At 36.2% G+C, this 27,365-nt stretch overlaps 1 protein-coding gene across 3 annotated transcripts in view; it reads right to left on the minus strand.

Annotated features, from left to right (window-relative positions):
- Positions 1 to 27,365, minus strand: part of LOC131066542 (uncharacterized) — a 148,367-nt gene that overhangs the window by 84,329 nt on the left and 36,673 nt on the right. For all 3 annotated transcript variants that reach the window (XM_058001476.2, XM_058001422.2, XM_058001360.2), the window contains exons 2-3: positions 7,300 to 7,527; positions 6,149 to 6,222 (exon numbers count right to left, since the gene is read on the minus strand). In XM_058001476.2, the coding sequence (XP_057857459.2) occupies positions 6,149 to 6,222; positions 7,300 to 7,527 (302 nt within the window). The remainder of the gene's footprint in view (positions 1 to 6,148; positions 6,223 to 7,299; positions 7,528 to 27,365) is intronic.

Consider the following 27,365-nt stretch of genomic DNA (forward strand, 5'->3'; position numbering starts at 1 on the left):
ACAGAGAAAATCGCAACTTACCTTCTGCGTTTTGATGCCCTAAGGATTTCGCGCGCGATCCTTTCGGGGGTTTTTATCAGGGCTTACAAAGGTGTGATGAAAATGAAAAATGATACGACCTCCCATTTTGACTTTAAAACACCCGAAGTCCATTTTCGTTTACCTTCTAAAGCATCTTTTGGACTCGAGATTCTTATCAGGCGATTGGAGATGAAAGAGCTCGAACTTAGCACTTTGTTTGCCCTTTCCACATTTGTTTTGCGGATTGAAAGGAGCGATGTTTTTAGAAAAAGAGCTTATTCGTTTTGATTTTGAAAGTGTGTTGCCTTGACTGGGATTTTGTCAGGCTTTCTGACGCGATTTCGAACACGGGCCTCTCTCTCTCTCCTATCGGGTAGACTTTAGGAGGGGGTCCCTGTTAAGGATGGGGAGTGTTGTGTGAAGCACAACACACGTGTTGTTCAAAAATCCCAAGATGTGATCTAGGCTCTGATACCATCTAGTAAAAATATAACACAAAATGATTACCAAGATATTTGATGTTAAACCACACAATGAAAGTCTCCTCAAATAAGAGTTACAAAAGCTTTATCAATAAAGGATAAGAGTGACAACTAACAAAGCAAATGATAGGAACTTAACTAAAAGAATAAAGAATATTCCTAAAGTCTATCCTAAAGACTAAATTGACCATTATATGCTAAATATTACAATAATACTTTATTAATAATAATCTAAGGTTTGGGGCACTACATTTGACAAAGCAAACCCAAAAATAACCCTATGGCGATCAACCGAATCCTCCACAATCATCAAATGCATGAATTTTTTAAAGAATGGGGCATTCAAGTACATTAAGAGATGAACCAAAAAAAATGAATACCTCAACACTTGCTAGACACTAAAGTTCCTCGACTAATAATGCAACACACCAGCAATTGCATTTGCAAAATTAAACAAGAAGAATTGGTTCCATGCAATGGTCTTCGGCTTGTGCAAAGCTCTTAATTGAAATTCATGCACACCCCTATCATCGTCTAGCCCAAAAATGAAGGGCAACATCAAACACTCATCCTACAAATTGTTTTGGAATTCAGATATGGCAATGGGAAGCTAAGGCAATTTGGTGGACAACTTTCCTTGTCCAGCTCTTTATTCAAGAATCCGAGCTGATTTGTTTTTGTGTCCCAAGTATTCTTCAAATTTTTATAACTACAATGCAAAGCTTCTGCTACATGGAGCAAATGTAACATAAGCTTGATGCTATCGACACTTACTGCAACCTAAATAGCTCTTCCTTGTAGTAACCCTCTCTTCGAGTCATATCATTATGAACGGGCTTGAACTAATTCTAAGAGTGGGTGTACTCGAGGAACCATGTACTAGGTGAGGATAGAGCTCCATACATTAATGGCAAAATTCTATCTTTCGCCCAATTGGACTCTTTCAAAATTGCGTGCATGCACATCTTCCCATAGGGTCCTTGTTGGCTTTGAAAGAATAAGATCAAAGACATTTACTACATTGTCAAGGACTTGTGATGGGTGTGAAGATTTTCCTTTCTTCACAAGTCTGATATTACTGACCAATGCCAATGTCTTTGCTTGTGCCAAAGCGAAAGCATAGTATTTACTACCTTGAAACTCAACAATTAGCTCAAAGTTATGGTGAGACCTACGATCTTTCTTTCTTTTCAGCATGTCTTCTTTGAAATTTACTTCACTTTGCACATTCTTTGATGTTGCACATTTTGCACTATGAACCAGGAAAATCTAGAAATAAATATCATTCAATGATTTCAAGCAGCCACGTAGGTCGACGATGCCTTTGACATCATCAACATCAATAAATTCGTGAAAAAATTACCCCTTCAAGATGGATGGAAATACCTATATGCATGAAGCAATCCTTCTCTTCACCATAATTTTGAGCATTAATGGCATACTTTTATTTGACTGTGCAAGATAGAGATCCTACAAAATCCACTAGAATGGCAGCCAAGAGACGGCATGAGAATAGTTGGGGTTTGAAACCTAATCATTGCATTAATTACCGTATTCACCTTCATCTTTTGTCGTTAAAAGTGTCGTTGAATATTATCTGCGTCCTTGGAATAAAAAATTATTTCTAGGTGAGAAAACCTGATTGGGTAGTTGTAGGGCCTTATCAAGTCTTAATGGCACTCTAGGTCATCCGAAGAGGTAGGTGAAATGAAAACAAACGGTAGAAAGCGCAAGAGTTCAAAGTTTTGGGAAGCAAGGGTATCTCATAACCTATAATGTTTGTTTCTTAGTCCATACCAACATCTTTGAAAACCCCCAACTTCCATGGCAAGTGCCAACTTTATTGAAGAGGTAATTTGACAATGGCAAAGAGTTCCTAGAGCACTCAACACTAGTTGGAGAAATTTGTTGTCTTGAGAGAGCGCCCATTTTCATATAAACGGATATCTTATGCATTTAAGCTATTGGTGGTGTGAAAACAAACGGTACAAAGCGCAAGAGTTCAAAGTTTTGGGAAGCAAGGGTACCTCATAACCTATAATGTTTGTTTTCCCCATAGGGTGTCAAGTTAAGACATTGCATAAATGACAGAAGTACACAAAATATATGGAACTCACAAGTGTTCTATTGATTCATAATAAGCCAGTACATACAATGATAGCAATATGTTCGACTACAATGACATCCCCAAGACTGGAAATAGATACAATGTAAAGGGGTCTGGACAGTTACCCGGTGCCAATTGCCAACTACCAACAATCGATGGGTTAACTGCCGACGCTAACACAATTTACCTTAATGCTTAATTACCCGACAACAATGTTTGTTTCTTAGTCCATACCAACATCTTTGGAAACTCCCAACTTCCAGGCAAGTGCCACCAACTTTATTGGAGAGGTAATTTGACAATGGCAAAGAGTTCCTAGAGCACTCAACACTAGTTGGAGAAAATTGTTTTCTTGAGAGAGCGCCCATTTTCATATAAACGGATATCTTATGCATTTAAGCTATTGGTGGTATGGTCAAATTCATTTTTAGGCTATTTTAATATTTTTTATAACTTTGGTGGTTGTAAGAAAAATAATTACATATTTAAGTTGCTGCAACTTGTATTTAATTATTTTTAAAAAGGGGTTATATATGGAGACATAAAAGTGACTCATTTTGGGCCCAAATGTAAAATTGAAATATAAGGGGAATTTCAAGTCCCTCGAGGGAAAAAGAAAAAAAATGCTTTTTCAAAAAAAAACACAACAAAAAAGAAAAAGAAAAAAACAATTTTTCAAAAAAGTTATTTGAGGGCTTGGTCAAGATGTTGATCATTCATTGTTCATTATCAAATTCTCTTTTGTGAAAGATTGAACTTTGTTCATCTTCTTCAGTATAAGGACTAAACCCCTTCTAGCAATCAATTTCATGGATTTTGCTAATCGAGTGGATTCCTTTAGGATTCGCAGGTGTGTTTAATGTTTAGTTTTTGTGGTAATTTTCAGATTTGATTTCGGATTAATTGTAATTGAAGACTACAGTTTGAAATAAAGGATTGGAATTTGAGGAAATTATTGCAGACAAATATTTGTTGTTATTTTTGGAGGAATTCAACCAACCATAGTTGGTTGTAACATGTAATAGGAATCGAGTGGCTATTCAAATATAAGAGGTTTAATTTCATATAATGAAGGTTCAAAGCCTTATCAAAACCTAACCATACCCAATATTAGTATAAAGATAGCATTTGAATATTTAAAAAGGAATAAGGATATTAGGTGAGATCGTGAGATTTTTGGAAGGAAGCAATACCTCATTTAGAGTTTTTTAAGTCCCCTACATCAGCAACTTGTTTGTTGGCAACAATTTGGAAGATATAAGGAGTTATCACTGCTGTAGCAAGTGTAACAAAAGGCAGAAATCTATATACACCAATGCTATTCAAAATTTTAGGGCAAAATAATTACTTCAGCTTCACCTACATTCTCAAGAATATTTATAGTGAGTGACCAATATCATCTGCAGACAAATAAAGCTTCATTTGAAGTCAAAAAATAAGTTTTCAGTATCATATGCATTTCTGGTTTTATATCAGAATTCCTTGTATATTTATCAGTTGATAAGAGATTTCTATCAGAAATTTTATACCAGCAGAGGTTGTGTTTGTCAATTATTTGTGAAATTGTTAATGCATGACAACTAAAAGCCAAAATGCCTTTGATAATAAAAGACAGTGCAGCTGTTCAGCATTATAAGACTCAGAAATGTTGAATGGTTTTCATGTTCCACCAACTGTTTGACGAAATGTCTATGAACTAAAGGTTGAAAAAATTGCAGGTTTGTTAAAAAAAAATGGAGACATTACATACCAATAGCATTGTTAGGGAGTTGAGGTCAAGAGTAAGGCACTTCATGCTTAAAGTAAACAAGGGTATCTAAACATATTCAACTCCAAAGAATATGTTAAGGAAATTGTTGGAGAGTCAGGGAATTGAAGGTATCGAGGGATTCATCCCTCAAGGCATCAAACAAGAATAAGTCTAAACTAGCAATCTCAACAAAGTAATGCAGTGAAAGACGTCAAGGATTGACAGTCGTTGCTGCCTCAAACCATGTACCAAATTAGAGGTATTCCCACATCTCGAACTCCAATTAAGCATATAGAAGGAAATGTCAAAAGTCGAGGATCAAACATACCAAGGTATTAATAATATTCTTAAGTAAAGGGATGGCCAAAACACCGGCTCCATTGGGTAACTTGGTATACAAGATTGAGCAAGTGAATGTTTTGAGGAAAAGCATGCCAAAAAGATAAAGTCTCACTCTGACAAAGGCAAGGGAAAAGAGCGTGGTTTAGAGGAAAGGGATGCCAAGAAGGAAAACTCTAATATCCCAAAAGGAAAAGGGGACAAAGGCGAGGAACTGATGAAAGGCATACGTAGATGGGAAAGTCTGATATCCTGATAGTAATAAAGGAAACAACAGAGTTGGGCGGAAAGACATACCAAGAAGGGAAATTCCAAAACTCTAACATAAGAACAATCCTTAGAAATTTAAACAACAAAACCTCCATACTTAGAATTTTTGAGACCCTAGCAACTTCTAGCACATTGGCAAGCACATGGAGTCATGAAAAACAACATATGTGCTAACTTTGACCAAGAGAGACCCATTAAGAATCATCTCAGATTGGTTATGAATACTGGGTAAATAGGGTTAAATGCACAACACAGGAAGACAAAAAGAAATAAAACACATCAAAATGAGATGCCAACATGGTTGAACATTCAATATGAAGCAATCTTATAGCAGCATAAAATTGGTGCCAAGTTAAGCCATAGATCGTGTACTTCACATTTTTTATACCATGAATTCTACAGAAAGATCACTATACTAAGTGTGTTTTATATTCAGTTATACCAGCCTCTTTAAGCATATGCTATTCTCGAATTTCCAAACATTCTTGGACAACCATTTAAATTTTCATTCATTGTATTAAATTCATGCATGCAAGTCACAATCAATCAATCTAAACCCTTTCCTCCACTATAAAATAACCATTGGTACCAAGTAAATGCAGATTCAACAAGTTAATTGTAGGATGAAAAGCATGAGTTGGTACTGAAAAATTTCTAACAGTCAGTATAATCCAAAGATATTTCTCATCAAGCTCAGAACCTAGAACTTAGGACATAGGAGCATGAAATCATACCGTACCATCATATTCCCATAATTCATCAGACAACAATCTCCAAAACATGAATTACACACAAATAGACATCACCTTGCAGGATCAGAGTAATAAATATAAACATATATTGATTCTAGCAATATTTTTGAAAACGGTACTGAACTAATATTCTTGTGCAGCCCTTACCCTGGACCAATATCTCAAACTTTAACAGAGATGCATTAATGTAAAAGAAGCTCATCTAAAAGACAACTTACAGCAGTGGGTAAAAAATGCTCAGAAATGCAATGTGAGTTATGCTTTCCTTTCTCAATTTTTTCCTCATATATTAATTTCCCTTTGTGAACAAAAATTAATCCAATTCCTCAAGCATGTTGCAATATAAATTTAACCAAATCACTTCAACATTTAAGAATAAGAGGTGACAAAACGTTGACAAAACTTCCAAGACAAACACAAGACATACCCCGAATTTATTCTAGCAGTGCTTTTTAAAGCTCGCCATGCTGTCAATGCTGCAAAGGGTATCGCACTTGCTTCCTAGAAAGTTCAATTTCAGGAGAATCATTATTTAACTGCTTTGAATAGATATTAAATGCAACAGTCAGATATATTTGTATTATTGTCACCTTCTAGGAACTGCTGTAAATAAGTACTAAGTACGACACTCTCTAGGAAGTTATAGAAAGGTGATATAGCTAGCAGAAATGATGACTAAGCAAAATGGGAAAGTTTCATAGCAGATTAATGATTTAGCAGAAAGGGTGCATCTGAGAACCGGAGTTATTATGCCCATCTTTCTTTACAAGATCCATAAAGGACTACTTTTTTAAGTAGAGAAAAGAAAAGCCCAAGAGTTGAGAATAGATACTCAAAATTTCAAATAACATTCTTATTTTATTCAGACAAACTAACATTATTTTGAACAACAAAAAGTCTAGAAACAGTAAGTTCATGAGCACCACAACCAGATGTGAACAGAACAAAAATTGGCATCATTATGTGCAAAGGCACAGTCATGTGGGAAGCATCTATTGAATAGTAAACGAAGAAAAACAATAGAACTGAAGAAGCCAAAACTCTCCCTTTGACCATAATAAAGTATCAAACTGATAAATCAAGAGTCAAGACTACTCATAGATCTCAATGTGATTGCAATATATAGGAGAAACAAAAAAACCTAATGAAAATGTAGCATTACTTTCATAGGAATCATGTTAAATCCTCTTCATTTGTACATTGGCTAGTTATGCAAGAAATATATGGACAACGAGGTTGTTAACACAAAGGAAAAAGATAAAGAAAAAAATCATCAAAAGGAATGAGTGTCAGCTACTTAAAGAGAAAACCTTTGGAAGTCCAACCAAAACAGACAAGCATTAGAGAAAGGGCATAAACATACCAACTGATAGCTGATTAGTACAAGAGGTGAAGGAAAAAAATCCATAGATTGAAAAGAGAATGAAAATATTCAGCTAAAAATCTCTTAAAAGTTCACAAAAGCCAGGGCACAATTAGTCATTAAAAAAAATGGGTATTCAATATGCAATGATGCTAACAGAGAAAAAGAGTTAGATGTCCAGACTCCAAACAACCATTTTCAAAACTAAAACTTACCACATGTGTAAGAGAAGGTGGCTTTGGTGCAAGCTCCTCCTCTGATAGAATAGCATAATCACTGTAAGTGCCTCTTATTGCAGTGGGATGCAGAGCTCCAAAGACTTCTTGGCCCACATGTAACTGCCGAACTGAACTTCCAACAGCTGCAACTTCACCACTGATGTCTCGGCCCAAAATCAGAGGCAAGAGAGGTTCAAATAATGATCGACCGTATCCTGATCGCATCTGAAGTATTCAAAACAATGAATTCATAATGCGAAAAATGCAAGTGAGCAAAAGCGCAGGATACAAACTCATACATGCACAATGAGCACATAAAGGAATTCTGGAGAGGCAATAAAAGAGAACTAAGAAATTTCAATGCCAGTAGAGCTCTTTTATTTTGGCCATGGCATTGAGATCTGCAATTTTGTTGCCTGATGTAATAGAAATCTACAAAAATTGGTAACTTAGGACTATACTAATAGAGCACTTTTTGTCAATTGTATTGAATCACATGATAAGATGGAATAATGTAGGTTTTACTAGCAGATTAAAGTGCCAAAGCTATTCTTGTTTCATTCAGTTAAAATCAGAATTGTGTGAATACTTCTATGCTCCCATCAGCTGCACTTGTACTGTTGCCTCAACAACCTTGATCCACAGAAAGCTATTGCTAAATCCGCAAAATCACCTTTGATATAGAACCAAGACTTTATTCCATAATTATTTCAAAATGGCTAGCGTCATTAGGAAATTAAATATTTTGTAGCCTTAGAATCTTGGTACCACAAAAAATTGGCTGTGATGATATTAAAAAAGGTAGCAGATAGTGTGCCATGAAGACAAAGTGTAGCTAAGAAAGGCTTATAAAAGGAAACAACAGATTTGCATTAGAATCTTAGACGCATAAGCCCAAACTTACAAGTACAACATGGAACAATACTTGAAAGCTAGCATCCCCTGTAGAATAAGTCAGTCGTTGGTGCAACAGAAGATGACATCTATCCAACTTTGTTCCAAAGCTAGAAACAAATTATTGCATTAGTCTTTGATCTCATTCCTTCCTGTAACTCCTATCATCCTATAGTTATGTATCTATATTAATTTTTCTACATTTTAGCCATAATACATTTTATAAACTTTATTAAAATACATTCTGTTCAATCCAATCTACAAAATAATAATTTTATCTTAAATATCTTGACTGACCTATTTATTCTATAACAAAAAACTACAACAACTCTATTCTATATTAGAAATCTACTACAACTCTTTTAGCCAACACAAGCACAAATTTACACAATGACCCTTTATCAATATATCTATACCGCAATGTGTCCATGATTCCTAACCAACTTCTATTTCCATGAGGATACGTAATGTAGCTCCCTCAAAACATCAGACAATAAGCATACACAAAAATTCCACAAAAAGTTCCATTAAAACAATAGGCAATATCATTTTGGGACCTGCATGCTTTTATTTCCTTGTGGATGTTAATAAAATACTTGCACCCTCCCTCACAAACATTATAGATAATATACTTAAGATTCTGAAGTCTAGAATACTAGTCATACTAAGACACGACACATTTATGCTCCAACAAATTACATAATGTGAGAATACAATTTTCCTCAAGGTGGATTTAAACCTGCAAATCCTGCTGCTGAACACAAGCTCTCAATTTTACTCAAGTAGGCAGAACCAACCTTCTTTTATTAGATAGATTTAAATATGAAATAATATACAAAATAAGTGTTTTTCCTCAATTTCTACCCCAGGAAAGAGAGGAATGATTTCATTATGACATAACCACATAACTAATCCTTAGTTATTACACAAAGGTACTAGCATAGTAGTGCATGACCATAACGACCATAAGGAGAACCATGGTTCAAATCCCTAAAGGGAGGGTTTGGGCATAAAGACACTTAAAGATGTCAGCATGTTTATCCCCTTGAAGGCAGGTTGTGGTTCTGCTGTGGGTTCAAAGCTCCTATCAAAAGCAATTAATAAGCCCAAAAAACATAAACCTTGTTTAAAATATTAATGGAAATAGAGTTTAAATAGTAAAACTAAAACTAAGATTCAATGCCATAGGCTTACAAACAAACTAGCCCATAAACACAATGCTAATAACATGTGTCTAGGTATGCACATCATCCTCCCAATTAGAAAGCTTTGTCCCCAACGATGGTAAAAATTTAAAAGTTACACATGCTCAGCCTAGAGTAGTACTAGGATGGATGGCATTCTTAATAACATCTTAGAAAATACAAAATTTTGGCCTAAGTTTTAAGCTAAAAAGGAGATAAATGGCAAGAATCAATCAACTAACTTGTAAATCACAAAACATAGCCCAACCAAGACGTTATATGAGAAAGGAAGGTTTTTAATTTTGAAACTGACCTCCAAGACTTTATGATTCTTCTCCCACAAATTTATTGCAAATTTGATGATTTTCTGAAATCTCCAATGTTGCACCCTCCTCTTAAAGTCCTTCCATTTTACCTTCAACAAATTAATGGTTTTGTTTCTCAGAAGCTTCTACTCCTCCCCAAGAGGCATTTAGGTTTCAATACCAACCTACCTTCCTCATTAATTACAGCTAATTATTTGTGTCATTCAATGTAACATGGCATACATCATGCAACTTTCTTTGGTTGAGGACATTCAAAGCATAAGCCACTTCTCAAACCTTTTCCCACACCTTGTTAGATCCATAATAAGTTCGTGATCTTTTCTTTCCAGTCTGCTTCATATTGATTGCTTCTATTATTGTATAAGAACAAATACCATATCCTCTATTTCAAATAGATGTTCAATCATGTCTTGATATGTTACTTGTTTCATTCTATTTACACTCATTGTCAAATTGTCCTTTAGCATGAATATTATACATATCTTGTAGGGTGTTATCCACTACATGAACCTTAGCAATCTGGATCACCCAATCTTTCAGAACTAGACAGTCATTGTCATACACATTTATGGTTGGCTGGTACATAATGTTATAGCAATAATATCCTAATCATTGTTGGCAGACTTAGGACCACACGGCATTATTTTGCCTTCTCAAGTAACTCACAAGAAAAATTGCCAATTTGACTAGCTAAGTTTTTGGCAAGTACTCGTTTTTTAGGTGAGTACTGTTCATGTGTTTTTTATGCACATGCGAACACAGAATAAAATACCTAAGGGTATCTTATCCTCTCTTGAACAAAGTTCCCGACTGCTGAAGATTTCGCCGAAGGATCAGTCAGAGTAACTCCAAGGTTCTTGTATGTAGGTTCTCTACGTGTGGATAAGCTTCTCACGGTATGATGTGATTTTGCTGGAATCACAAGGGGACTTACATTCGATTGCCTGAGCGTCTGATTTGATTTGAATATTGCTGGAACGTGAGATTTTGAAAAAGGAAAAAAAGGATAAGGGTGAGGGAAGGATCTAATTCTAACACTAAGAATGTAGGAGCAATGAATGACCTTTGATGAAATTCTAAATAAGTCTTGCTTTGACATCCCAGGACCATCTCCACAAGGTTAGTGCGATCTTCTGAGGAAAGCTTTATGATGTTCAGATCACCGCTACAGGCATGGACACCATCAGGTTGATGCATATCAATGAAGAAGCGACAATTGAAATTAAGCTTAAGTTGAATGACTCCAGTTGACTACACAAGGCAAGTCTGCAATCAACAAACTGCTAGTAGTATGGATATACAAATTTCACCATCGATCATACACATTTCTTCCACTCATCTAATAACATGAAATCAAATTTGAGAAGTATAGAGACCATGCAAATTGTTGAATCGACCCATAGAATTCACCATTTCTTCAATGAAGTTTATAAGTCCTTTACAACAACATCTTGGCAACAATCTTTGCCTTCTCTTTCTATTCTACTCTAACTATTCTTACTCTCTGACTATTCACTACTATCTATTCTCTATTAACCAACTATTTCTATTAGCTAGCTATTAACCTTTACAAATGAGGAGCCAAGGCTTTATATAGGGAACCCTTTACAAACAGACGGCTCTGATTGAGTTAGAACCAATGGCTAGGATTACAAGATAGAAACCCTAATTAGGGTTTGTTACAAAAAACTTCCTTAGCCAATTAGAAAATTACATTCCAGGAGTGAGGACCAATAGGAAGCAGGGGTAGGTGCCTCGAATTTTGTGCCATCCCCGATGAGTCGGGTACATTGAATTTGCATTTGGGAAGGCGTGGAGTTATAAATATGAGCCTTGGGCTCTCATTCTGGACATCTTGAAAATTTGCATTGTTATGCTGCCGGATTGGCATCATAACTTTGAGGCTTCAGAGTGCGGCTCCCTAGTGCTTTCCAGTTTCGTACTTGAAATATAGTACCTAGCTATGTGTTGTAATCTACCATACTTTCATTGCATATCTTAGTCTTTTTGGTGTTTGGAGCTATTTTTGGAGTTGCTGGTTAACCTGTGGCTGAAGCACATTTTTTATCACACCTCTTTGCCTAAGTGTCTGGCCATTCTGGGTACCGGCTCATTCATCCTTCCTACTGCTGGTGATTCATATTGTAAGTTTTTAGCACCTTTCATTGAGTATGGAATTAATATTGCAAATCAAAATTATCTGGTTAGGCGTGGATTTTAGAAGGTGCATTGGGATGTGTGCCAAATAAATGGGGATGTTTTGATAGCTTACTTCTGGTTTGTCTTCATCGCTATTGGTCTAGTGTTGGTTTGGGTTTGATTTTGGGTGAATTGGGTGAGTATTGAGAGAGATATGAGTGATTTAGTGGGTTTATAGGCTGTTGGTTATGCATTTCCAATCTGCAGTTTTGATGTTAGCAGAGTTTCATGCTTATTATCTTTTATGTTCAGCATTATTCTTCTACTCTCACTCTCTCTGTTATTGTAAGGTTAAGTAGTAGTACTAACCCATTCTAGCTTGTAATCTCTTATCCCATTGAAAAGTGGAAGAGGCTGGCTTGTCGCCTACATCAGTTAAATTGTAATTCAGTCCTCCCGTTGCATACGCGATCGAGTGATGATTGGTTGTTTTGGTCCTCCCGCTGCATAAGCGGTCGAGTTGAGTATTTGTAATTCAGTCCTCCCGCTGAAATACTGCGGTTGAGCGATTTGTGTTTACTGTATGGTTCTCTTGGCTGGTTCACCGCCAAGTCTCTTGCTTTCCCGCTAGATTAGCGGAAGGGGCTGGCTTGCCGCCCAATATTGTATTTACTTTATCAGTTTAGCAGATTTGTGATCTAACGATCCCCTCTTCACCATATGCTCTCACCTTCCCACATTGGGCACTTGGTGATCAGAAAGTGGAAGGGTTGTTTTTTCAGCAAGATTTGAGTTTATGCTTTCGAACCTTAACGGGTATATGTTGGTTGATGATTCTTATTGGTCTTAAAAAAAAAAAAAACGAATCCAAGATATTACAATCAGTGATAAATTGAACCACATTTTGTGGCCCTACATCCGTAACTACCATTTCATACATCTCAAACAATGCAGTTGTGTTTTTTGAAATATTAGATGCATCCACAAATTTCAAAAAAACAATTCCAATCTCACAAGAGACAAGGAAGTTAATGAGAGTTCGGTTCCTTCTATTTGTCCAACCATCTGACATAATGCTACAACCAGTAATAGCCCACTGTAACCGATGCTCTTTAACAACATCTTCAACATCCCGTACTACATCTTGTAGCATTCCAACCCTCAAAGACTAGGAAGATGGGGCTTGAAAACCCGGACCTACAGCTACAATGGCATCTACCATAGGTTGCCAATAAAGATTTCTGGAAGCATGGAATGCCAAGTGAGAGGAGTACCAAAAATTACCAATTGTCTTCTTTGCTTGTTCTGTGACGTTTTTCCTCCATCCTGTACTCTCCAAAGTGGTTTGCGATCCCGATGTACTACGAGGTTGGAAGAAAGTACTAATGTTTCCTCCACATGTGTTTGGTCCACGTGCTATAGAACTAGGTGATGACCCAGATTCATTGAAACCCCCTTCTTCACCATCCCCCTCACCCAAGCGGTTCCTCCTGGCATTTGCAAAACTAGAACCTAGTTCAACCCCAATTCTTGCCTTTTTGGCCTTGCTCTCAGCAATCCCTTCAAGAGCTTGCCTTGCCTGATACAAGACATCTACAGGGCATCTTTTGCATATCTCAGTGTTATTTCCTCGTTCTTTTGACAAATGCTATTTGAAACGATAAATTCCACCACTGATGTCCTCTAGACACCAATTGCACTTGACCTTCGTGCTACCAGGAATTGTTGTGCAATGTGTCCACGCAAAGTCTTTAAGACGTGGCATTGTGATGAAGAATCAATTCTGCAAAGACATTACACTCAATCTTTAATTCTTAGGGATCTAGTGTTAGGTTTGTGTATAATAATTGCATTTGAATTTCATTCACATGGGAAATTGGAAATCTAAATGTAATTGAATTTCAAGATTACAACAATAGTATACTTCAATCATTGCTCAATAGTACAACACATAATCTAGTAGATGAGCATGAACAGCGACATTAATTCATAAATTTATGACATCAAGACAGAGAAACGATAGTAAGAAGTCACACACAGTTATATGGGCATTTGATAGTAGAGACTGGTCAAATTAACTTAGGCAAGGCATTGAACATGTACACTCATGAATATGAAGTGAACATGAATACCAAGGAACACCTCATGTTTGTAAATAGGCTGCAAGATATTTATTTTAGGCAGATTTTCTATGTTTATTCTGAATCGGACATGTTCTGATGTTCTGATGTATTTATAGTGAACATAGATTCTAGATTCTATATTTATAGTGAAGAAGATTGAAGAAGAGTGAACAACAATGAACTAATAGTGAACAAGAATGTTACATCCCACTTGTGCCCTAGTTGATTCTGTGCAGTATTTACGTCCTGATACATGTTAACCCTGGTGCATTTTGATATACTCGTATGATGTATAATGTGCCTAGTTTTATGCTTTAAATGATGGATTTGTTCAGATGATTATGCAAATGTGAATAATGATAATTATGTTTTATATGCTAATTTGATGTACTTTGATTTAGTAAATAGATGAATAGTAGTTAACAATATGATATCATGTTTCGCTTTTATCAGGATTTATTATTTGTCAGAACTAGACAAGATTGGATCTAACCAATTTACGTGGGCCAAGTGTGTGCAGGAGATCGTCATCCTCCACGAAAGGAGGGAAAGTATCATCAAGTCGGGAGGTGAAAGGAAGGAAGAACTCAATGCTATTTGGAAATTCTAGCCTAAGCCAGGTAAACCTAGGTTGATTTTGTCAAACCTTGCTAGCTAGTGCGCTAGATAACTGAGTAGGTCAGTATAGAGGAATTTAGGGTTGTCAATTCTCGCGGCAATTATTACGGCAATTATTAATTATTAATATTAATTAATTGTTATATTAATTATAAATCAAGTGGTTGGACCAATGTTCTTTTATCCTATATATATATATATATCCTATACGAGTACTTGGGTACGGGAGTACATATACATGGTCGTATACATACTACCGCAGTCAAGTATTCGTAGGGAGTATAGGCCACATATATAAATATAAATAAATATATATATAGTTTAAATAAATTTATAATTATATGGCAACGTTTCTTTTTAATTAGACAAATTATCTTGTGCCAACTTTATTTGGCATCTTTATTAAAGTGAAGATTATGTGAGGGGGAGACATAAATTTACCCCTCCTAAAGTTGCTAATTGATTTACTTGGATTAATTCCTTAATATTAAAAATAAATAAGTTTTAAGTAAAAGCATTTAATTTTATAGTACTCTAAGCTATGGCATGTTTACTCATTCTATGAGTAAGTTATTATGTTATATCGAGCTATTAGGAGGATTACTTAAGAAAAGGGTATTGCAAAAATATAAATCTCTTTTAAAAATCGCACATCATGATATATTTTATCGAGCCTTTTGGGGAAAAGATGGGGCTGAATAGTTATCGCAAAACTTCATAACAAGAGGAAAGAGATATTTCACGGAAAAAGCTTCGTGAGGAAGCCAAGAAAATGCTGAGTGCGTGAGGGTTGCAGTCACGGGAATCATGAGGCAGGTTTTGAATTCCGCCTGGTATTAGGGCGTGGCAAGCAGTAAATGTTTTAGGGTTAATACATAAACAAAGGAGGAGGGAATAAAGGGGCATTCTCTTCTTACTATCTAGACGGAGAAAAAGGGTTTGCTCGACATTTTCTTGTCTATTGGCTGTGTTTTTTCCTTACATTTCTGGGCATCTTCACCATTGGCCTGCGTTTGAAGGAAATAAAGGTTTCAGCAAGGACATTTTGGAGAAAGATTTCTTCTAAGAAATCAGGTTATGATACCTTGTCCTAACCCTGCGAATTGGTTCTTATTCCTACTATTCATCTTAAATTTTGAGATTATTAAAGGAAAATGCAGTTAAATTTCTGTTATATATATGCAAATACATATGGTTAAGTGTATTACTTGGATTTCATGTGGGGATTCAAACCCTTCTGCATTATGATTGTAATACCTACGTCGTTGTTTTCTACTAGAGTAGATAATCACCAGCAGGAAGAAATACCCTAAAATTTGTGTAGGGTTTTGAGTAGTTGTGCATGAAATCTGTAATGGACAACCTAGAATGCCCAAAAACTAAACCAACTGCTGATAGAAATTTAGTCAAACAGTTTGCATCCAACTCCTTATTTCTCCGTTTAATGTTTAAACCTCTTATGGCTTCGGAAATGAAATGTTTGTTTGTTTTTAAGTCTTTGCATAGGTTTAAAATCACATAACATGAACTAGAAGGAAATTACAATAATATGCAACATGAAGATTGAACTACTGTTGATATGATATTCTTTCCAAAATTAATAAAGTCAAATACATAGCAGATTTTTCAACTCACTAAATACTCCAGCATTTTTGACATAATGTTCCAACAATGACTTCCCATCTTGCTGCTACAGTAACATGAATAGTGTCGTGCTATAGTAACGTGAATAGTGTCGCGCTACAGTAGCGTGAATAGTGTCATGCTACAGTAACGTGAATAGTGTTGCGCTACAGTGCTGCTACAGTATTAATTAGTCTTCAACCAGTCCAATATCTTCATAAAATCATCCCTTCAGAATGGCATAAGCATTGGTCAAGAAGTGAAGAAGGTATGAGCAAAACACCAAATCTGCCTATAGCTGGAGATGCACCCAATCTGCCTGTTAATGAAGCTGATAGCAATGGATTCCAAAGACCAAACCCCAAGGGAATGATGTCTAGAATGTCACAAGAGAGGATAGACGTCCTCTAATGCCAAGAACGGATCTGCAACTCACACATCAATTTCTTCTCATATTCAACATGTTGAATGAAGCCACAAAAGCTTCTTTTTATTCTTTCTCCAAGAGTCGACCCAACTCACTTGAGCAATGTGGGATAAACGATGTGCAATATAAAACATATTAAAATATTCACTTATGTCTCCCTTGGGTGCCCCTTTGATTTGCACACATCCCCATAAAATAAATATTAAAGTAACACTTTAATATTTTACAATTAAATTAAATGTTACTTTAATAACACTTCAGGCATTAAAATATATTACCAATCGGGCTCCGAATAGCACGAGTGATAGCTCGTCAGAAAGCTCTCGCCGAGGAGTATCGAATCCAATCACCAAAGCTAGCCTCCGTTGTGTCCTGCTGACTTACTAAAAATGGTAAGTATGCCTGAAACTAAGTAAATCAACTCCGTTTTAGCCCAAACTGGAAATGACTAGGCCAAAACACTCCAGGATCCCCTTAAACCCTTCGTTAGCCCTCGGGACCATGTAGAGCTAGGCTAACGCACATACACTTGGTCAACTGCTAAAGTGGGAACATTACAAAATCTGGAAGAAGGTATAATTACATATATGTTTGCATATATATATATATACAAATATGTATGTGAAGATGTCTGCAGGTCTAGAACTTACTATTATGCCCTTTAAAACATGTTTGAAAAGAGAGGAATGGAATTAAAAACTCAAACCTCTGTTGGATGAGGGTTTAACTTGTATAAAAAAAGAAAATACAGTCCTATTCTCTGCTGAACCTTTATATTAAACAAATTTGTTCACTGTTTGGAATATTAAGGAAGGAAGGAATAATGTCATTACTGTTATATATGTTGCAAGTAGAAGCATGACCTTGAGAGAGCAATTTATTTTGAGAAGGCAAGATATCTATATTACGATAATCCTGTTGTTATCTTCCTAGAACAAGGAAATTAAATCTTCAGCAACCTCAATAGAACAACTGAAACAAAACAACAAACTGTAAACAAATTTTATAGACTCACTTGTAAATCACAGTTAAACTACAATCTGGAATAAATCTTACCTGCAGAATCTCTGCTCTTCATGAAATTTTAAGTCAGTATAACTCAAAGGATAAGGCCATTGTTAATTTATGACTAAAGTAAACTAGCCTTAAACCTTAGACACCTAGAATACTCATTGTGTCTGCAAAGGTGCGGATACAGGTACACGTATGTACCATACTTGGGCATATACTGGCAAGTATGTACCAGTGTGTTAATAACTAGTAGTACTTGCCGTATACGCAAAGGTAATTGTACTCACGTGCCCGTGTATACGTATCTTGGCATGCACTGGTAAGTATTTACCGACATAACGGTGCAGATTTGTATCATCCCAAGGAAGAGAGTTCTTTTCCGAGTCAACCTAAAGAAGATTTTGACCTCTAACCAAGCTTCCAGAATTTCTTAAACTAAGAGGATAAGTCAGCACTTAGATAATCTTATTTTATTAAAATCAACCTCTCTAGTGTTAGGAAATTTATCCATACCCTAGCCTAGGAAGGCAGTGGGTGGAAGAGCGCGATTGTACATGATGCAGTAGCATCATCATTGGGAGGTTACTCCCAAGTGACTGGACAGCAGAGACATGTCCGGCAGGTTAAAATCTGTACTTAGGATTTGAACGTACAATTGGCGACTCCTATGCCCCTATTTCCTAAGCCAGGGGTTCAATTGAAACATGTTGAAAGCATAGTAGTTGTGCAAGAAAGAAATGGTTGATAACACTTGAAATACTTATCCTATAACTATTGAACGCTAACCCCAAGATGGTCCTTAGACTTACTTTCGAGTTCAGCTGAACTCGAAAAACCCAGACTTTTGCAGAGAAGGGTGAGATCATTGATTGCGCGAAAACTCGTGCTTACAGTGTAAAACCTTGGCCAAGGTGGTGTTGCGTAACGCATGCACTACTCTGATCTTTAGCACCAGATACACCCTTAGTCAAAGCATCATACTAGTAGGGAGTTACCCTTAGTGTATGACCGACTAAGTGTGTAGGTCCTAACACCAAGTCTCAGATGGCATTGAGTTCTCGTATTCCTTTACCTCCCTGCGAAGGGCCGGGCCAGTCCAGAAGGATATGGCACAGCGGACTAGATAGTCTGTGGTTAGGCGGAAAAGCGCCCTAATGATACTTACCCTCCCCACCAATATCATGACAGAGTTTGAAGTTCAGAATTTAGCATCAGTTGAAGAGTACTCTCTAAACCCTATCTCTCTTTCATTTCATGCAAGTTAATTAGTTCTTAAATATTGCATGTATGCTTAATTTTTAGTTCCATGTACTTAATCTTCAGTTATCGTTATTCATGTTCCTGTTTTGAACTCTTTTTTTTTAAATCCATCTTGCTATGCTTATGTTAACGGCTATTTTTGCAACGGTTAGATTATTTGAATGGTTCTCTTTTAAAAAATTTAGCATGTTACAAAGAATTTTCTATGTTTATCAGATTCTAGAATACCTAATAGTGAACAAGAATAACTAAAGGAGCATAAGATTGAGGAAGAATCTGATAAACCTGTGAATAGTTATTAAAATCTATGTTCTATGTTTGTCAGATTGTAGAATAGAAGAAGAATCTAATAACCATAGAACATAGATTTTAATAAACCAAGGTTTATCAGATTTAGGTTCTATGTTTATTATAGCTTAATATATGATTGGTGCTTAATATAGCTATTAAGCAAATCTTCAAAAAACTACAGTTGCATTCGAATTCTTCAAAAGCTAGGGTCATTGTTGCTTAATATAGCTTAATATATGACAGTGACTACAAAAAACTACAGTTGCATTCGAATTCACAAAATATTAAGTCACAAATTTATAAAAAACTACAGAAAATCAAAATAAACAAATTTTTATTGATTTTCTGTAGTTTTTGCAACTGTGAATTCGACCCTAGTCACTCTCATATATTAAGATATATTAAGTCACTGTAAATTCGAATGCAATATTAGGCTAGGGCTACTATCATATAATGGAGATCTTCAAAAGCTATGGTCACTGTTTAACAAACTTATATTGCATTCGAATTCACAGAAAATCAAAATAAACAAATTTATATTGCATTCGAATTCACAAATTTATATTAGCCCTAGCTTAACATATAGAAATTAATATACAGAAAATCAGAACTATATACTTATAGGAAAGCTTATAGTCTTGATTTTCTGTATATAGTTTTGTGAATTCACAAATAAATCAGAACTATCTCCTATAAATCAAAATCCTTTAGTTTATAACTTTATATTGCATTCGAATTCACAAAAAATTAATAAACCAAAAATTCGAAGAGGAAAAAAACCTGTGAATTCGAATGCTCCCATCGAATGTTGTTGTCATCGTTGAATCCAGATGCTGCTGTCGCCGTCAAAGTCGGATGCTGCGTCATCATTGATCTTGCATTTTCCTGAGAAGTTCGGCGAGAATTAAAGGGCAAAATCGTACATTTTCGCATTGTTTAGGGTTTTTTTTCGCGTCGTTCTAGGGTTTTTTCATGTTGTTTCTGAACGCGGTTTTTCCAGGGTTTTTTTGCAATTAACAGGCGAGTAATCGCGATTTTTAGCCAATTTTTTTCCAAAAAATCGTTGAACTGTTTGACCGATTTTTGGCGATTATTTCGGGGTATAAATCGGCTACCTGGCCGATCTGCAATTAATCGCGTATAATCACGATTTTTTGCAGATTATTGTTTCTTTGATAGTGAGAGCAAATTGGCTTGAGTATGGAAAGAAAAGGATCAAAGTTCAAGTCTAAGGCAAAGTTATGAGAAAAGAAATGTGAATTGTGCCTAAGGGAGAAAATTCACTCCTGACCCTTCCAAAGGATCCTGAGCAAATTTCTTCAAGAAGCCTTGTAACTTGCTCAAACCTTTGAACTAATCCATTCCTAAGCATTTTTGAAAGCAAATGACTTGATCTTGATAAGGTAAGGGCGAGAGATGAAGTTCTACGAAGGAAGAATTGAGCAAAATTGCTATTTTGCTCCTGACCCTTCCAAAGGGTCCAAAGCGAATTTTCTTGGAGGTCTTGTACCTTGCCTAAGCCCTTGGGCAAAACCTATTCCTAAGCATTTTTTAGGGCAAAAGACTTGGTTTTTATGAGAAAAGGATGAGAAATGAATTTTTATGAAGGAAAATGGAGCAAAATGCAAAATTCGCTCCTAACCCTTCCAAAGGGTCCAGAGCGAATTTTCCTAAACACCTATTTACTCCTTGTTTGGGGTCAAAATCTTTGATCCTATAGCGTGGTTGAGAGAGGGTTGATGTATACTTGCCTTGAGAAGTGAATTGAAGCAAAGGAAATGATGAATTTTAGACTAAATGCCAAATTCACTCCTTGTCCTTCCAGAGGGTCCAGAGCGAATTTCATTATAGAACCTGTCCTTGGAGAGGGTTCAAAGCGAATTTCAATATAGGTCCCGTCCTTGGAAAGGGTTTAGAGCGAATTTCATTATAGGTCTTGTCCTTCCAAAGGGTCCAAAGCAAAATTGATCCTAATATCTTCTTATTGATGACTTAAGGTAAGAAATGTCGTGTTAGAATGAATATATATCATGTATTCTTAATCATCTTTTGTTCTCTTTGTAGATCAAGAAGGTCGGGCTAGAAGGAAGAACAGACAAAGACAAGGAGGACCTCATTAGGAAGCTTCATCATCCTCAAAGGGCCCCTTAAGTGCATAAAAGAAGACTCAAAGTGCTAAAGACTTCAAGTGTTTAACACTTGCAAGCAATGGAGCTAAACATCTTCAAGGGCCTCATTCTATCACATGGAGAAATCACAAAATGCCACCAGAGAAGGAGTGACTTGACTATGACCTCCTACCATCACTGTGCAAAATCAAGAAGTCTCATCAAACATAGGAGAGTCAAGGAGAGGGTACATCATTTATCAAGCACATCAAGGACGAGGGAGGATCGACCAAGGTCATCACAAAGCAAGTACCAGACAAGGTGGCATCCCAGTCACTATTCCTCCGATCAGAAGTCTCTGCATCAACATGTCCAGATTCAGTGAATCACGCTTATGCATGGAGGCACAAACACCGATGTACCTACCCCTGTTTCCTATTGGTTCTCATGCATTGAATGTAATTTTCTCATTGGCTAAAGGAGTTTGTTGTAACAAACCCTAATTAGGGTTTTCATCTTGAAATCCTAGCCATTGATAGTAAATCAATCAGAGCCATTGAAAAGTAAAGAGCTCTCTATATAAAGCTCTGGCTCTTCATTTGTAAAGGTTAGTAGTTGATCAATAGTTAATTAATAGTTAATAGTGGTTAGAATAGTGAATAGTTTATGAATAGGATAGAAGAATAGAAATCAGAGTAGAGTAGGAAGAGAAGGCAAGAAATTGTTGCCTTGATTGGAAATGAACTCCATTTTCATTGAAGTTATAGTGAAGTGTGTTGTTTCTTTGCAATATGCATGGTTTCTTGTTGAATCTTCGTTTTAGATGGTAAATGATTAGATTGAATGAAGGAAGTTATTGACTGCACTCGCATGGAATCCACCTAGTCCATACCACTAGCATCTTACTGACTGTAAGTGTGCATTGTGTGGTCAACTGGCATTAAAGAGCTTAATTTCAAATTGTTATACATTCATTGTTCATGCATTAACTTGGATGGTGATCAGCATTTGATGGTAATGATTTGAACATCTTCAAAATTCCCTTAGAAGATTGCACTGAGGTGGTGTCGAATTGTTTAGATGCATGGTGAGACCTAGCCCAGAAGGACTCCACCTACTCGTTCATCCATCTTCTTACATTCTAGGTCATAGAGTACACTTTTTGAACCCTTTACCTTTCGCCATTTCTTTATTCTCCCCATTGAGTAGATAGGACTTGAGTTCCAGCAAATCAAGCAATCAAGCATACAAACGTAAGTCCCCATGTGATTCCAACATAATCACATCAGACCAAATTGAGCTTATCCACACGTAGAGACCCTACATATAAGAACCTTGGAGTTATTTCGATTGATCCTTAGGCAGATCTTCAGCATTCGAATAACTTTGTTCAAGAGAGGATAAGATACCTTGGTATTTTATTTTGTGTTCGCATGTGCATGAAAAACACATCAACAGGTTGTCATACGATGCAATGAAGAAAAAGTTGTACAATGCTAAGGAAGAATCGCACCTTCAATAGATGTCTATGCTTTTGTACAATGCAGAAATGATGATCTCCTTATTGTACGATGTTGTACAATGCCAATCGTACCCCAAAAACAAGATGTAGGAGTTGCACGAGATAAGATGGTAGTCGTACAACAAGGTACCTAAAAGGTCGAACATTGAATACAATTTGCCAAGGTCGTACGCTAATTAAAACTCGCTAAGGTTGTGTGCTAGGAGATGATGTTGTTGAGAGTGAAAATGGTCGTACAATGAGAATAATAAGCCATACATTGAAGTTGCACTGTCGCAAAGAATGAAATGGAGGTCATTCAATGGAGTGAAAGGCAATCGTACACCTAAGGAACTTTTATGCCATACGCTAAGGGTTTGTGATCTTCGTCGTACTATGTGAGTTGTTTCTTGTTGTCGTAGGCTTTGGATTGGAGATCGCACCTTCAAAAATTGCCAAGGTCGTGCTCTTGTGACTTTAAAAAATGATAATTTATCCTTGTCCCCCTTAATATTTTGATAGTCCACTTTATTTTTTCCCTTTTTAATAATTTAATAATCACCACTTTAATGCTCTTATTTTTTGGCCTTGGTACCGTAATAATGTTCTCTTTGAACAATTTAATACTTTCCAACTCCCACACTATAATAAGATTTTACTTTTTGCTCCAGTTTTCAATCTTTTTTCCTTTTAATTTAATATTCCTCGGCCTTCGTATTTTAATACCTCCTTTTTTAACATTTTTTTGTACTAACCGACTGCATATTTCCCCTTTTTAATTTTTTAACTTTTTCCGACTCCATTATTTTTTGCTTTTTCTTTCCATTTTCCATCCCTCCTATAAATTTTCTCTTTTCCCCTCATATAAATTTCTCTTACTTTTGTATCATGCCTCCATAGACATGACTTATACGGCCATTTCAAACATTCTTTCTCACAAGTACCAAAATATTCCAAATCAAAAAATTTATCTATGATCCCTACCTTTTTCAACATTCTTACAGTCGTCGAGTAATCTTTTGCCTTGCTATTGATTCAATGTAATAATTTCTCCTTGTACAACTGGAGCCCCAATGGGTTTTTCACCACTCACCACATTCCGCTAGTAGTGCATGGTAGTGGTTGTGGCAATATCCCCTTTTCTTTTGCATAATGAATCACCATTTCATTATACCAAGACCCTTCTACTATTATAACAAGTGGTGCCATTAATACCAGTCTCAACTTTTGGCCATCTTCTTCCTCTTCGAAGAACTTAGGTCATTCCACTTCTTCCTCGTTTCCTTTTGGCTTTATATGTGTTTATTTCTATGTCCATTTCATAACTTACATATCCAGTTCGTTTAACTGAATAAGAAACACGTATTATTTAAGTACCATTGCAGAATCTCACTTGGGTTGGTGGTGGTCCACACATACAATTGACCAAATATGGTTTTGTAGTTGGTATGACAATTCCTACAATTTCCCTCTTGTCCTCGATGGGTACTCTCCAATTATTGCCCCTAATTTGATGTCAGCCTCCTTTGCACAAGTTGTCCAATCCACCATATTGATTGCTATCAAGGTCTTTTGCCTTTCTCTATACAATCTTAATTTTGAGTCATCGATAATATCCTTCAACAAGGTATCATCCAAGTTTTCCAATTTGATAGCTCCATTGTCTCCCACTTATCAGATTTTAAAGGGACCAAACCATCTTACCTTGAACTTCCCTGGCTTTCGTTATGACTGTTATACTTTAAAACTAATTGTCCCAACCGAAAGTTTATTCTCCATAGGTGCCTTTCGTGCCAATACTTCATTCACTTTTGTATGGCTTCGGTGGCCCATTGAGCAAGCACCCTTCCTTCATCAAGCTTATTTAGCGCAAAGTCGTTCCCTTAAACTCTCTATATTGCCAAGTCGGTTCTCGATAGCAATCCTCAAACTCAGAAAACCATATACTCGACGAGGACCATTGCTTCTTGCTTGTACATAAGTTGGAACTATGTGTGTGTATGTCGTACAGTAGGCCCATAGTATGGCTGGTAAATTTTCTTCCCAATCCGCTTCTTCAATGCCACAAGACATGTAGATGACTGAAATCAATACCTTGTTTGTTGACTCGACCTAGCCATTCTCTCTCAGGTAGTATGGACTTGATAGGTTGTGAAAATTTTGGAATTGTCATCATCAACCAAATGATATGGTTCACGAAGTGTATCCTCGATCGCTTGTGATCTGAATGGGAATGTCAAACCTGGAGACAATCAGCTCATATATAAATCTTGTCATACTAATAGATTATTGTCTAGAGGTGCTCTTGCCTCAACCCACTATATCAAGTACTTCATTGCTACAACAATGTATCTGCATCAATGCAATTGGCTAGCTTTTAATGGACCAATGAAATCCAGTCCCCACCTCTCAAAGAGTTCCTACGACTGTAAAGGGAACAATGGTGTGTAGTCCTACTTGAGGGGTTTTCCAACTCTTTGACATGTGTAGCATCTTATCACCCACTCTCAAGCGTCTGTGATGTCTTGCAAGAAAGACAAATTATCAAAGTATTTACAAAAGAATACACAATAGAGATAATGGGCGCCATATTTGAAGGATTTTGTTGGCGTGAAGCATAGAATTGGTTGGGCGTTAAATATTTTTATGTTGGGCGTGGAGTTTGAGTAGGATTATAAGTATATTGTTGACTACCAAGCTGGAAGTGGGAAGGAAGGAGCACGCCAAGGGTTTAGTTAAGGCTTACAATGGCATGTGGAATCAATTAATGGTTGTTCCTTCATAGCTGGTTGGGCGTTAAAATTACAAGGAAATTAATAAAATATTTGTAAGAATTGAAAAAACTTGTAGATAATGAGTTTGGACACCATGGGAGAAGATTTGCACCTAGGCGTATACATTCATAACAGATTTTGAGGCGATTTTGTTAAGAGAATCTACCATATAGTTGGGTGTAATACTTCTTGGCTAGATGTGGAAGTTATCTGCTGGCATGTGACTTATTTTGCTAGAAGTGGAACATCCTATTGTTAGTGTAGCTTTTTTTATTTTCCTTGTGCTAGGGGTATTTATGTTTTCCTACACATTATTTAAGCTTGCTTAGATTTATTAGGATTGTTTCATATGAGGACACGTAGCAAAATACATCAGCTACATGCGTCACTCCATCTAAGTTGAATTACACACCCTCTTTTGACTTCTTGTGCCACCTCTCATAACCACTATTTTGTCCTTACCTGAGTAGGTTACTGGGGTAGTTCGGTTTCTCACCCTCTTTTGGCTTTATGTACCACCTTTCATAACTCCTTTTGTCTTCACCTAAGGAGATTATGCCACATGTTTTGGCATTTGCCAAGTATGTAAAACCCCCCTCCTTTTATGGGTAGTAGGAGTTAATGCACCTCTTGAATGTATATGCCCTATTTTTGCTATTTATATAGCACTCTACTCCCACCTTCACTAGTTCAATGATAGCTTAGTGAGAGCATCGAGAGTATTCTTAGAATTCTTTTGTATTGTCTTTGTTTTCTCTCATTTCATATTTTCTCTCCATTCTATGTTTTTAATCTTCGATCATCTATCAAGTGGAGTTGCATGTGATCTACAACCAACATCAAATCTTGGCTTGATTCTCGCTTCTCACAAAATCTAACATGGTATCAAAGTCATGTTGTCTGGTATAGCTCATTGTATTTTCTAATTTTTTGAGAGATTAAAACTAATAGATAGTAAAGATTTTCCTCAAAAACCTAATATGCTCTTCTCTTGCATCCTTGTATGACCTGGAGAATCAAAACAGTTTAAAGGAAAAATAAGCATCCGTTTAATCTAGTTTGCATAAGTGTTCCTATGACTTCTGGGTGATTGTAACATTTTAATAATACTGGAGGCATTTTCAGCATTTCCAGAGCATCTAGAAGCTCTAAGAAAGTCAAGAACGAAATTTTTTTCATCAAAATCAGAGATTGGACATAGTAAAAAATCAAAGTAAAAAAAGTGAAATCTTTTTAATGGAGTCGTTTTCATATTTACTTCAAAAATATAGCTTCCACTTATTGGAAAGAAGAATGATTTCTCAGTTTTGGTGCCAAGGCCGAAAAACTATTTAGGTATCTAATTAGTTGTTGCATTCAATTAAAAAATTTTGCAGAAATTAAGCCAGAAGCAGGCGTGATTTGAATCTAACAAGAGATTTCAACATTTTTATTTTTTTTTTAATGTACATTACTTTTGCCTCAAGTGTAAAAAATTGTCAAACAAATACTAAATAGAAAGCTAGAAATGAGAACTTTCCATCGATGAAGGTTTTGTTAAAAGATTCTACCATTTTTTATCAAATATTGCAGGATGAAGCTGCTCCACTTTTTCTCTTCAACAAGCCATATCTTCCGCCTCTAAACTCCATTTTTCAGACAAATAGGCGTAGAAAAGTTATTGAAGAGTAATACACAACTACAAGGTTAATTTTTCTAGATTTTGTTTATTGGAATATCTAATAAATTAAATCAAAGTTCCCAGACTCAGACTCGGCTCTGACTCGGCAAGGCTGACTTGACTC

Source organism: Cryptomeria japonica, chromosome 7 (assembly GCF_030272615.1).
Source record: "Cryptomeria japonica chromosome 7, Sugi_1.0, whole genome shotgun sequence".
Classification (NCBI taxonomy): Eukaryota; Viridiplantae; Streptophyta; class Pinopsida; order Cupressales; family Cupressaceae; genus Cryptomeria; species Cryptomeria japonica.